Raw genomic sequence first — 14374 nt, forward strand, 5'->3', positions numbered from 1 at the left:
ACATCCCTGAAATGCTGAGGTTTCCCCTTGCTTCTGGCTAGCAGAGAATGGTCATGCTTCTCAAACCCCAGCAACATATCATGAGATACTCCCTCCCTTGGCATCAGTGGAGGTCCTACTGTGGCAACACTTTCTGCCTGGCCTGACACATTCTGGGTGCCAGCAACTTCGCTGGTGTGGAAACAGTTCCAGGGCCAGCAACTTCGTGGCTGACAAACCTGACCTGGAGGTGCAAAATTGAAGAAATCCAGCTAAGAGCCATTTGCCAGCCCTATATTCTCTTGGAGCCAAATCACAAGCTTTTGAATCCTAACCAATTGCACAATGGGGCTGGCTGATGATTCCTAAGTGGTTTACAATACCTGCTGTGCTGATATCAACACATCTCTTCAGGATAGAGTTATATTAGGAAAACCCCTGCTGAGAGAGGCGGGTTTTCTTAAAGGAATGAAATGACAGGAACATTTTCTACCTGACGTCTTTGATAAACAGACCTTAGAAAGAGGCTCATTCTTAGAGGTTCCTTTCCTTTCTGTAATGTGGCAGCACAGTAATTTATAACCTGAAGGGACAGCTTTCTAGCCCCACTAGCTAGACAGAATGAGCAGAGACCCAAACCCTTCCTGTAAAAAAATGACACTGCACCTGATGTTTTGCTGCTGTTGCTAAAGCTTATGGAGCTATGTTGCACCTTCACAGCTCAGTGTTGCTGAGTCAGAGGGGTTAAATGCTGCAAAAACAAATCCTTTCCTCCTATTAGAGAGGGCCATAGCTGTATCAGTTCCATGCCCCTGGCTTTTGAGCAGCACCTGCTGCCAGGCATTAAGGAGTCAGAAAGCTCTGCTCCTGCCATAGAAAGTTTCGGTCACAGAAGAGGTGCCTGTGGATCTATAAATCTCCTGCTTTAAGATTGGAGTTTAAACATGCACTTCATGTCTTCACATATGTGAGGAGAAGAAAGGGAAAAATCAAGCCTGCTGGTGTCACACCAATGCACATCTTGATCTACTCTCACAGGTGCCCTTGATCCCAGCCAGGCTGTTTTCAAATGTGTGGAGTACAGAAAATGCTCTTATCTGGGACATCCTTCTGGCAGCACACACTAGTTCAGCATCCTAGCTGCTCTCCTCACATTTATCAGCAGAGGTGCCACTGTCTGGGAAAGAAACGTGGGGGATGGTTGCCACTTCACTGAAAGGTAAAACCTTTCAGCCCTACAAGATCCTTTTTCAGTAACTGAAATAGCTGCCAGCTCCTGGTTTAATTCTGTTCTTAGAGGAAGTCTGCACAGGACCACTGCAACCAATGAGACTGTTCCTACACCCCTGTGTCCAGTTCAAACAACAGGGCAGGGACCCAGCTACAGCTCTGAGCATGGCATAGAAAAGAAAACCTCTGACTCCCCTTCCTCAGGGAAGTGGCAACCGTGAGGGAGGCAAAAAGGCTTTGCCTGTGACTCCCCAGGGAAGGTGAAGGTGCATCGGTGGTGGGAGAGGGAAGCAGCACATGCTGATGTGTGCAGCAAGGTGTGACCATCTCCAAAGCTTTGTGCAAGGGGCAAAGATTCATATTTTTTCAGACACACTTTGGAGGCATCACCTTCCAAGGGAAGTCAGATGCAGAAGAGATCAGGACTGTTATCTCAGTGGCATTTCCAAAGGCAGACTGCAAGGTGTAGGTGCCCCTGCTCCCAGAGACAGTGTTTCAACCACAATTCCTCTGCCTTTGAAGAAGGGCAATGTTATGCTCTCCTGCTGACACCAGAGACACAGCAAGCAATTTCAGAGGAGCTGGGTGGGAGAGATAGTGCACAGCATGAGTGCCTCATGCTCCAAGTGGAAGTGGATGTGATGCAGCAGGAGATGCAGAAAGGTGGTCTGTAGGAGTAGGGTATATAGGAGGTTTGTAGGAGTGCTACTCCTGGCTGGTGGCTTACTAGAGGGCTGTGGCAGGCCTATGCTAGTGAGGAGATGTTGATTATAGTTGGGATCAACTAGTTAAGGTCATCTCTTCTTGAAAGAGATTGTCAGGATAGTGCATCTCATACTCTGCCTTACCTTATTGTTAATCTATGACTCTTCTTCCCTCACTGGTGTGCACATCTTGCCACAAAAACAGTGAGCTGGATGAGTAATGAAGAACTCAACCAGCCCTAATGAGCAAGCAAATGAGGCCGAGGAGGGAAGCCACAGCTTGGAATCCAACCAAAGGATTCGGTGCATCTCTACAATTTCCATTATTTACACACTGGCTGCTGCTACTACTGCCACCACCACTCCTGCCCCGTGTTTACAGCTGGACATTGATGCCCAGGTCTTGCTGTGCTGCTCCTTGCTTATTGCATCAGCCTCTCCCATGGCCAGGCCCCGTGTGCTGCTGACTTCTAGCAGGGAGACATGCAGGAGCAGGAATCTCCACACAGCAGGGAAGTGTGCACCTTTGCCCTGCTGATAATCCACTGTGATGGGAGACAGTTTTGCTTCTCCAGACGTCATCTCCAAGTGAAATTTTGGGCAGAGGAGTGCCTGTGAGGACAGGTTTGCAGGGGGAACATCCTGTTCACTGCAGAGTCTCAGCAGTCACTGTGCAGGGTAGGACTTTGTGGACTGTTTTCTACAGACATTTACTTGAACCAAAGCAGAATGAGAACCCATCCCAGCCATGTGCCAAGCTCTGCTCTGAGCACAGCCCAGCAAGCCACAACTGAGCTTGTGCAGAACGTGTGTGTTGACACTGTCCTCCACTCTCATCTGTTATGTGGAACACACGGTGCCATTTCCCTCCAAAAACACCATTTATCAAGTCAATTCCCACAGCTGCCTCAGCTCGTTCAGGCCAGCAATGCAGCTTCCCTCCTCCCTTCACAGAAAACTCTGTCCTGCTGCCTTGCAGCAACTGCTCACCCTGCCTGCACTGAGCCCAGCTCAGCTCTGCTAGGACAGGCTGTGCCCCCCAGAGAAAGTCCTTACCGTGTCCCCATCCTCCAGCGAGGCCAGCACAAAGCAGCGATAGCTCAGGTCTTGAGACAGAGGCTTGTTGTAGAAACCTTTGTAGTTCTTCTCATCCCCCAGGGTGAAGGTCTCAGGCAGCACATCCACTTGAGCAGCAATGTAGGGCTTGAGTCTGTCTGCCTGGCGTCGCTGCCGCCTGCTCTGACTCCCTTGGCTTATGGCCTCCAGCAGCTGGGGACAAACAAGGTGCCATCACTATTGCTGACAGCATGACACTGCCTCACGCTGTCACCTCACTGGCTGTGCCACTCGCCAGGGGTGGAGGGAAGGGAGGAGAAGATAACTGGGTTGGATTTGTAAGTGGTGGTACTAAGGAACCAGAGGCAAGTATTATCCATTTAGGCATTGCTGGAGCATCTGTCTGCAGAACCTCACTGCAAGAACCTCCACTAGGATCTCAACTTTGGAAGCATCCTGAGTCCTGGGAAGCTGACGTGGTAAATGTCAGGGCTGAGATAGCCTAGCTGTGACTGTCCCCCTGAGCTATGTAACCCAATGGACTGTGAGGGAAGCAAGCCACGTTCTGTGGCCTAATTTCTGGTCTGGACAGCAACTCACACCGTCTATGGACACTGGATGGGAATTACAGCTGATGCCGATGTTCAAGGAAAAAGTGACATTTGCTGTGTCTCTTTTCCTTCTGTCAGTGCTTCTGTATCTCACCTGCTGCTGTGCTGTAGGCAGAGTTTTGTTTAAACCACACAGAATGGTAGCAGATTTCATGGAATGTTCAGAGTAAAAATGGCCAATTTCATAGTCACAAATTCATGAAAAAGGATATAATGCACAAAAATCCAATTGCACTGCTAAGAACGACTCTCAAACGTTTAAAGATCTTTTTTTCCAATGAATGAAAATGAACATCAAGTTTGGAAGAAAAATCCTAATTCAAAATTAAAAAGGAGGGATGAAAAACATTTCACACAAAAATGTATCAATGCAACATTGTCAGGGCAGACAGGGAACATCAGAATGCTAGGGACAGTGATGTACACACAAAGTCACACTGCTGAGCTGGGCCTACTCCCCCTGAGGAGGAGAAGCTGGGTAAGAAACCCCTCACTCTTTCCCCTTCACAGTCCATCCTTGTTCTCTTATCAGTACTCACATAGAAGCAATTTAGGAAAACTATACCTTGTCATTATACTATCACCAGAGGAAAAAAAAAAAAAAAAAAAAAAAGAGGTTGGAAAAATCTTAAGTTTCACAAATGTCATTGTAATCCCGAGGGGAAAAAGCAGAGAGACAGTTTTTGGAGTGTGGAGTTTGCTTCTTACACCCATCTCTTGCATCTGGCTGAGATTACAGCTGAGCTCTTTGGGGCAGAAAGTGCAGCTCTATGTGCATGTACACAAAACCACAGGCCTCCAGTTGTGGTCAAGGTTGCTGGAGGCTTCTGCCACTTATACGTGTAATACACAGCAAAAGACTGCAGCAGAAAACTGCTAGGCCTGCAAAGTTCAGATTGTGAAAAACGAGAAAATTAATATTGCCTGTGCAAAATTAATTCAGCTGTCTTATGTATGTGCGTTCTGCTGCACCCTTGACTGCAGAGTCACAGACTATCTTTTCTTTAAGTCCCCTGCTTTGTTCAATACACAGGATAGATGCTGCTTAATCAAAGAGCAGATATTCCACATTTTGTTTTCTTCTTTGCATTATGCAGCCTGAGGCCTTGTTTATTGCTTACTATTCAAATCCAGCTCTGAGGACAAAATTAATAATTTCCTCATGGGCTTTTCTATGGTGCTGATCACTATACTATTACAAGTACTTCACAAACATTAATGATCTTATCTTCCAAACACCCGTATGAGTCAAGATAAAAGTGATTATCCCAAATTTACAGAGAGAGAACAGAAACACTGCAACATTAATGTAAAAAATGTCCATTAAACTTAAATGTCAAATTGAAAAGACACCAGCTTGTTTTGTTTTTCAAGAAAATTCAGTATTTTCTTCATAGCACTGACTTTATCCAACTCCTATTGACTTTCTCTGCAGCTGGGGATGCTTAGGCTTTGCAAATGAGAGCTCCAGGATCTCAAACTGAGCACTCGAAAAAATCACAATATGCAAGACACTGGCTGCTAATGAAAATTTTGTCTTAAATCATTTGCCTGAGGCTGGATGAGACAGAGAGAGAAAGTAGTTCTTTCGATAGCTTTCAACCATCTAAAGCTCAAAACCAAAGCAACCTTGCTCATGATGGTCTTTTTCTAGTGACATCTGTGATGCTGGAAAACTTCTGCAATGAAAATACGCAGGAGACCTGTGGGTGACGGTTCTCCATCACACAGCTGTGCTCCATTTGCAGAACAGAACCACAAATATACACTGTGGAGCTGGAACCTCACAAAAATGACCGTGTGATGGTGTAAATAAAGCCAAGGGCTGACTTACGGCTTCTAACCATTTCCCATTTCTGAGTGCTTCAAGCTTGCAACTTCATTTTTTTAATGGATCTTTCTGTGAGTGATTCCCTGGAATTTTTCCTTTACACTTTGGGGGTGGTGGTGTGTGGGGGGAAGAAAGAGCCCACAAAGCCCTTGTGTGGGAGCCTCCTGACACCTGCACGTTCCATGCCTTGGATGTCAGAGCACTCCTGGCACAGGACAAGCTGCATCTTGCAGTAATGGCTGGTGAATGCTCAAAGCCTTTAACAAGCAGGTGTAAAGGGAGCTTTGCAGGTTTTGTTAGATACAAGAATGAACTCTTTATCTATACTGCAGGCTTAGGTACTGTCCAAAAAGGGAAAAGCCGACTGACAAAAAAAGCTTAATAAAAAGAAACCAATAATTTTCTCTCCTAGCTTGTTTTCAGTATAAGGATGGTCATTTCATCTGGAAAAGGCTGCAAGGACTGTATGACCTGTGACAGGATCTGTCCTGGCCAGAGCTCAGAGACACTCAAGTGTGGTCTCCTAAGGGGGCACATTCTGGCAAGTGGCTCCTCCTTAGCTTGACTCCACCCTCCTTCCTACACGGTAATATGAAGAAAGGCTGAGTGGGCACCCATCCCACAGCCCCCATCTCTGATGTGCAGCCTAGACTTGTGTTGCTGCATCCATGCTGCTGCCAGGAGGCCTGGGCAAAGTGTGCTGGGCTGCTTGGGAATCACTTCCATCACAGCAACTGCTACAGGCTCCTACCTGGTCCAGCTCCATTTCGTCAGGCGTCCGCCACCGAGCAGTCAGGGTGCTGGTGCTCTGGTCTGCTGGCACAACCACAATGTAGTACCACCTGGGAAGGAAGGAAGTGTAAGCAGTGAACTCTGAGCCATCTCTCTGGCAGGTCACCAAATAATGTGTACCATATCACTCAAGGATGACCTGCTCCTTTCCCTGCCCTTTAAGTAGCAAAAGGGCTCAGTAAGGAAAAGGCTGGTTTCCAGCTGCACCAGAGAAGAGAATATTGCCATTAGCACTCATTAGGGTAATGAAGATCTACAGACTGGTTTCCAGAGGGTGGTGTAGGAGCTGTGAGAAGGACATTTATATAATCGGATTGTAGCAAGAACCCTGGGGAAACTGTGCTTCAGCACAAGGATACCACAGTAACGAATAAGACTTCCATAAACTCGCTTTTTTAATCTCCTTGAGGCTTTAGGCATTATTTATTTAAAGGATATTATACAGTGTCAGAGAAAGTCCCTCCTGATCCTCAACTGTATTTCTGCTGGTAGCATCTGGAGTATACCCACGAGGGTGAGGGCAAACTGTCAGAGAATTGTCTTAATTTTATTACACATCAATATTTGCTCAGAAAGAGCCAAGACCATGATCCCATGTTATGGGTAAATGCCTGCCTCTGTACCACAGCCTGCTTGGAAATTCACTCCCAGGTTACAAAATCCTCGTGTTGGCAGAGGTCTGCCCTGCCTTTCTCTCCCCCACCCCTAGTCCCCCACCCTGCCTTCTCCACCCGGGCATGGCACCTACCGAACGGGCACAGTGGTCTGCACTTTGGGAAGAGCTAGCGTGAATTTTCCCTCCTGTATGTACTTGTTTGTGGCGATGGGTTTGCTTTGCAAGACATCAGGAGCAGTGCGGATTGAGACGAGGTGCTGGAGCCCCCCTGCACTGCTCCCACGGTTCATTAGCACAAAAGAATAGTCCGTGTCTGGCTGGAGGTCACTTATGAGCTTCTTCATCGAGTGGCCGTCCACCTCCACACTCTGGCTATTGTACAGAATCTGAAACAGGAAAAGGACATGTTCATGCAGCTGACAGCTGCTGCTGCAAACTCACACTCAAAATAGCAGCGCTTGAGATGACAGTTTGGCTCTGGGCCCTCCCTCAGGTGGTTTGGCTACTGTATGTTTTGTAAACAGCCATAAATCTTTAGCTAAAGAAGGGCAACCCCTAGCAGAGGATGAGCTGTGCTCCCTGTGCCTCATAGTGATGGAGCAGAGAAGGGTCATCTCAGCCTGGGTGGCCAAGGGCCAGCAGTGAGGCTGGTGGTGCCACATGCACTCCTTTTCAGCACCTACTTAGGGGAGGAATCCAGATGGCTGTGCTTTGTCCCCATGTGGAAGTGAATGGGTCTTTGTTTCTTGTCTCACAAGGCTACAACACGCAATAGGTTTCTGGTGTAAAATCCTGTCTGCTTTAAATTGGTGTCACTCCCATGTCTACCAGCTGATGCCTGGTTGGATGCTTAATGCAGATCATCCCCCTCCCAGCAAGGTGACCGGGGTTACACGCCTCACCAATGATCTGACAAATCCAGCACAGGGCTCACAAATTGGTACCCGGGAAGGCGGCTCTGCAGGTGTGACACCCTGTCGTCATGACAACAGATGCTGGCGCCACAGCCGTGGGCAGGAGGTCGGAGCTGCTCTTCTCTGCCATGCCTGCAGCAAGGGGCTGTGGGCAGAGCAGAGCCACTGGGAGCTGGGGCAGCCCCCCATGCACAGCTTCCCCCATATGGACCCCTCAGCTAACAACATTTGTCAATGCCCTGCCGTAGATATGCAGGACCCCCACCTCCCTCCAGACCCAGCAGCCGTGGGCACTTGCTGGATTAGCTGCACCCAACAGCCCATCTTCCCTGGGAAACTTGATCCTGATCCTGCTGGAAAAATTCCTTACCCCTAAACCCAGGGTGCTGCCTCTGCAAAGAAAAAACTCACACAGTTCCCAGAGACAGAGACAAATGGGGTCTAGACAGCTGGAGAGGCCATTGTGCTGTGTCCCAGCTGTGAAAAATTAGCATCTTTCTTTGCACTGGGTGACTGTCCAGCATGGCAGGGGAGTGCTGGATTCCTGACAATGGTGCAGAGACACAGCATGCCAAAACCTGGCAATGGCAGAGCTGGAGCATGTTAAGCCATGCCAGTTACTAGGTGTTACAGGCAGAGACCACACGGTAAATGTGCTTGTTTCAACAGTGGCCTTGAAAAAGAGAGAGGACAGCTCTGTGGAAGACTAATTACTTGAAATAATTTTTCACCAGCTGAGCCCACCGTTCAAGACTGACGCCAGCAGCAAGGGAGGGACCAAACTTTCCTTCAGGTCCCCTTTTCAGCAGGTGGCTGAAATCTACAGAAAGCTGCCAGTTTTCTAAGACAAGAGCAGCTGATTAGCACTGCTCTAATGTTCAGTGTTGGAGCTGGAAGGAGAAGAGAGGTCCTGGAAAGAGATCTGAAGGACAGTGGAGCACAAGGACCTGCCTAGGCCTAGAATTTGCAGCTCAGATTTTGTGTTATCCAAACAGCAATACCCACAGCATGCTTCAATCCTCTTCATGTCACTTTGCAGGGAGGTCAGGACGGCAAAAGAGTTTCAGCTTTTTTGCTGCTGAGAAAAGATTCCCAATAGGTAACACAGCAGCAGAGAGAAGCCAGCTATGGAGAAGAGATGCAATCAATCTCATTTGTTGATGTGCTTCAGTTTTCAGGAATGGACAGCAAAAATAAGCACCAGTAACTAAAGTAACAGGTTTGCAGGGACGAAGGCCCTGCTGCTGCTTCACCTATGAAAGGCTGTCAAAGGCAACACAGGAGAACAACCAGAGGGAATTGTTTTCTGTTGTGACTCCTCTTCAATGGTACTTTCTCCTGGGCTTTAATCCCTTTCTCCAAAGACATGTACATTAGCTGAATGCTAAAATGAGTGTAAAATCTAAATGAAGAAAGGCTTCTTGCAGCACTGGAGTATCAGACAAGTAGTTGCTCTGACACAGAAGTAGGCACACCAAAGACAGGACTACTAGACTTCCAATCAGCAGCTTTGCTGTCTGGACCAGCACCACCCTTTCCAATGACAATGGCATTGCAATAGAACAGATACACCAGCTCCCAGTAAGTCAGGGTGTGTCCTGAGGGAGCAGCCAGACCTCTCTTGTGCTCCCACACAGACTTGAATAAAACCAAACTCCAACATTAAAACCTATGCTAAAAGGATAAAAAGCCCACAGAGTTCTGCTGCCTCTTGGATAAGTTTTCTCATTATGAATTCTTCCCTAATAAAGGCATCACCAACTGCTTCTCAGTGTGCTCTAGGGAAGACACCCACCAACTGCCTGTACATGAGCATGTGCTGGGGACAGAGTAATTTTCCTAGAGCAAGAGGAGGCAGAAGAGATGGTTAGCATTTCAGTTCAGAGTTTCCCTGCTTGCTCTGCACTGTAACTGGCAGGACACAGCCTCTGATTCAGTGCTGACACCACATAATGATTTTTATTGCCATGCACAGGAATTTGCATCCAAAGACAGTGAAATTGGCATTTGCAATGCTTTCCTGAAGCATTCTCTGCTATCCCTCCTTTTCACAGCTGCTGCAGCAGTTTTGCGTCCCTTTACCTGCCACAACACATTGTCTTCTCAAATGTTATGCACCATTAGTTAAGGCCTCTACAGAAACCTTACACTAATGTAAGGGCTCAGGAACAGTCATTCATGTGCAGCTGGAAGATGCCTGGAAGCTGAAGCAGGAATGCTATTTAGAGGTTGCCTCATGGCCCACTGGTAACTACCAGAGTCAGCAGAAATCCGGCCCAAGGGTTCTGAACTGCCAAACAGTGCTGACTAGCCCACAGATTGCTGTAAAATGTCATCTGTGCTATTCCTACTCACAGGAAAAGATTTGCAAAGCTAGGTGGGTCCAAATGTCACTGCTGAAGGTCTCACGCTTGATTTCAAGGCAGTACAGAATGCATTGAACTAAAAGATGAAAAGACACATAGTGTGCAACTCTGGGAAAGATAACAACTCAATGGAGAAGTAGACAAGGCTGGAGTATTTGCAGGCAGGAGTAATTACTACGTTCCATGGGACACACTGTGAGAAAGCACTGCCCAGCATTCTCAGGGGTTATTTCCAAACCTGTATCATTATAATTTTCAAAAGGTGCCGTTCCTTCTCCCCATTTCTAAAATACCTTGTAATGCTGCCTTTAACCAATATATCCTCTGTCCTATTCTTAAGCTGAAGAATATGTCACAGTAAAATGCACTTTCCCCAAGGAGAAGGTTGTATCTATCTTGCACTTTCCATGAAAGCTCCAGAACAGCTTTCTGCAGGTGGAATAAAAAAAGGAATAGTGCCTCTGCTATACCACAACTGCTGGGCAACATTTTATGAGGAATTTATCTCCTGGACCAGAAGAAGCTATGAAAATTCCCCAAAGAGATCTCAAAACTTCATTATTGATTTGGCAGCAATGAAAAATCTTAAGGTCTCAGTTCATTCTCTAATAAAAAAAGCACCAGTCCTGCCTGTGCCTCACTATTCATTGTCAGAACAATATCTACTTTAATTAAATCTGTTAAAGTAGAATATGACACCCTTTGGGACATAGATTTAGCATGAGACTGTTTATCAAGTGTAGATAATACTAATTGTTCCCATGGAGATTTATCTGCTATGCTAGTTACAGTACTAGGCTCTGGCCTCAGCATCCCATGTGCCTGAATAAGAGGAGAGAGGTGAACCTTGTTTATAAAAACACAAAATCCTGAAGGTTAAGGATTTCTTTCAACTGGCACAATCAACGAGTTAGAGCTGACCCTCTTAAGCTCCTGGCCTTGACTCACGTGTGCCTGCAAGTCCAGGAATATTAATAAAAAGAAGGCACTATTAGAGAAATATCCTTCTAACACTACTCTGGTTTGCATGACTGCTCTTAAGTTAGCAAGTGGCTAATGCCATCTCCCATGTCAGCTGAGGGTTAACCTGAAGCCAGGGCAGAGCCTGAGTCATCTTGTGATAGCAATCACAGCTATGCAGCTAGGAGAGGAGACAGACAGGGCATCAGCATTACATCCCTGGCTCCTGGCTGCCTCCAACCACTCCACCATCCCAGTGTGGCAGTAATGCTCCAAGGGTCACACTGTCCCTTTCCAGTGCTGTGCTGTCAGCGCTGTGGGCTTTGGGCCACAAGACAAAGCAGAATGAAGCACACTGGCTCTGCAGCAGAGTGCCAAGTCACAGGGCTCTCTGAAGTTCCTTGCAGCCAGATATCTGAACACTGATCCTAATGCATCCTACACCTGGGAGAGCTTTGAATACCACAAGGTCTTCACAAAAGCCTTGTCTGCTTCAGCTAACTGTATGTTAACAAGTGCCTGCTATTGATCAAGGTAATTCAGCTTCAGGGTTTATACAAGGAGAGTTAGTAACAAGTAAGGGGAGGTGCTCACACACTTTGATGTGGATGCGGTTCAAGATTTCCCCTCATTCCCCTGGCCATGGATCCCCCACAGCTCATGCAGGCCTTGTATTTGCACTTTAGGCACAGCATGGCAGGGGGCACATAAAGGAGAAAGAAAAGTCACACTACTTTCACCCTAGCACCTTTGCAGAGGCAGCAGATTGGTGCTGAGGCTGGGAAAATTATCTTCAATGATATGACATGCTGGTCTTGTTTCTTAATGGAGAGAAACTGCACCAAGATCTACAGACTCCAGTCTTTTACCCACGTAAGTGACAAGTACTGGGGGTCAGACAAGAGCAGGAAGTCAGGGTCATCAGTGTTGCCTGCAGCCTGCTGGATGACATGACATCCAGAACTGTACTGGTGAAAAGAGAGCAGCATTCCTACAGAGTTCCCTCTGTACTGACACATTTTGTGCTGCTCACACCTGTAAGACCTTCAAGGAAGTTTGATGATACTTCCTCCCTTCACTTCCTGAGGTTATGCATCTGCCCCGATGCTCTGAAGTAACTCATGAAGGTGATATGGATGTTTGAGACAGGATATGTTGTGCAAGGAGTTATTCTTTGTTTCATTCACTGGCTGGTCTTCAGACCAATTAGTCCTGCTGATTTCTTGTGATTAAATCGAATTTATAACTTTTCACACCTCAGCTCCACGTCAGTCATTAGGACAAGCTTGTGTGACCCACTGTCATGGAGCCGCAGTGGTGAGCCTGACTGATAGGACCCAGCTGATGCTGCTATCCACTGTCCTGCTCACTGCTACACGTGGAGCTTCCTGGCCTCAAAATCCCACTCTTACCTTAAAAGGCACTGCAGATTTATAGGAGTCAGGCACTTCCCAGCTGAGCAACACAGACGTTTTCATGACGGCATTGACACGGAAGTTCTTAGCAAACACTGAAATGAAAAACAAGATATTTGAGCGCTGTAAAGCCAAGTCAGGAGGGAGCCAGGCGGCAGCTCGACTCCAAGTCTCTTTGTCTAACTCAGCAGCAGAGGTCAAAGAGTTCAGCTACAGCAGAGAAGTAAGAAATGAGGAGAAGAGAGCAACAGCCTTTTACCCAGTCTACCATCTCCATAGGAGTTCTGCTTTTTGCCTATACTTTTCAGCATCACAGAAAGGAAGTTATAGGCTGAACTGCAGCCTTTCTCTATCCCCACTTCACTCATGCTCCCTTGGCCCTTCATCATGATCAAACAGCAGTGTTATTCAGGTACTGGATCTGCAGATGATCCTACTCAGCCACCTGCTCCAGTTCAAGCAAGAGCCTTTCATGTACAGATAAAATATCCAAGTGTGCTCGTAGATGCAATTAAGGCACCACCAACACCTCTCTCCCCCCAGATGGCAACTTTGGAAAATCTTTGCTGAGCTTTCCCTTGCTGAACTAGTTTTAGACTAGGAGCCACACAGTACCTGATCACAACAGTCAGAGCAGAGCGAAGCCTCATGAACCAAAGCAAAGGTCCCTGTTCTGGAGGTAGAGCTTCCTGTCAGGGTTTGTTAGAGGGGCACTTACCTTGCTCTACAGGCATGGTCCGGGACTGGATGCTGGGGCTCAGTGGCCCAGCCCCCTTATTGGTGCGGGCCCTCACTTTGATGTCGTAAGTGGTATCAGGTTTCAAATTTATCAAAGTGATACCCGTGTCCTTGGTGATGTTAACCAGGTCCTGCTGGCTATTTATGTCCCTGTATACCACCGTGTAGTTGACGATCTTGCCGTTCCTTTCTGCCAAGACCGGGGGGTCCCAAGCAACTTCTGTGGTGGAAGTGGTGAGACCCACCACACGCAGGTTCTGTGGGAAGCCGCTTGGCACATCTTCAGCAGTTGTGATCTCCTTCTCAAACTCCTCTCCTGGGCCAGCTCTGTTCTTGGCAGACAATTTGAAGAGGTATGTGGCCCCCTTGTGCAGGTTAGTCACTGTGTAGTGATGGTCCCTCTTCCCGAAGTCTATCGTGTTCATTTTTTCCTCATCCAGACGTCTGTACTGCAGCCGGTAACCCAGCAGCTCCCCTACCATCTCCTTGGGTGGGTGCCACTGGATGAGGGCTGTGTTCATGGCTGTCGTGCTAATCATCATGGTGGGCTTCCCCGGGACTGCAACATAAACACACAATGACCATCTATAGCCTGGAAGGAGGGGAAGGAAGGACCGCTTCCGTGCTGCTCAGTCCGTGAGGATTGAGGAAAGTGGGAAAGTTCAGACAACAGGGTGAAGAGGATGACAGACAATTCACAGGGATAGAGGCAGACTGACCCTAATCCAGTGGCGAGGGAAGCTGGAGCCAGCCAGCTCTTGGTTGCCATTTTCCCATCTGCTGCCATTTAAACCGGAAATAAATTCAGCCATATCCAGCCCCAAAATTCATCCCCTTTTACAGGAAATGTTTAAGTACCTCAAAGCATCATATTTATCTCAGAGAAGATCTGAATCCTGTACTCCCAATCAGTGTTCTTCAGACACTCCAGCCAGTGCACAGCACCAGGCCATGCTGGCCCTGATGCACTGTACCACAACAGACACCCTGAAGCCCGATTCCAGCACCCTGGTCTGTCTGGAGGCAGACAAATTTCATCCTGAAACCTTGCAGTTTTACCATCTGCAGAGGCAGCGAGCGGAGCTGGGTGGGCTGTTTGCCATCAGAATATATTTTGGTTTAGTTGAGAAGTAGATTTCGTGATGTCAGTGTCGATGTGAGA

General features: G+C 47.4%; 1 protein-coding gene across 6 annotated transcripts in view; it reads right to left on the bottom strand.

The window, feature by feature from the left end:
- Positions 1–14374, bottom strand: part of PTPRF (protein tyrosine phosphatase receptor type F) — a 376812-nt gene that overhangs the window by 35731 nt on the left and 326707 nt on the right. For all 6 annotated transcript variants that reach the window (XM_083868101.1, XM_083868100.1, XM_083868096.1 and 3 more), the window contains 5 exons: positions 13193–13771; positions 12472–12569; positions 6952–7205; positions 6163–6253; positions 2970–3182 (listed from right to left, as the gene is read on the bottom strand). In XM_083868101.1, the coding sequence (XP_083724227.1) occupies positions 2970–3182; positions 6163–6253; positions 6952–7205; positions 12472–12569; positions 13193–13771 (1235 nt within the window). The remainder of the gene's footprint in view (positions 1–2969; positions 3183–6162; positions 6254–6951; positions 7206–12471; positions 12570–13192; positions 13772–14374) is intronic.

This window comes from Zosterops lateralis (genome assembly GCF_965231275.1).
Source record: "Zosterops lateralis genome assembly, chromosome: 9".
NCBI lineage: Eukaryota > Metazoa > Chordata > Aves > Passeriformes > Zosteropidae > Zosterops > Zosterops lateralis.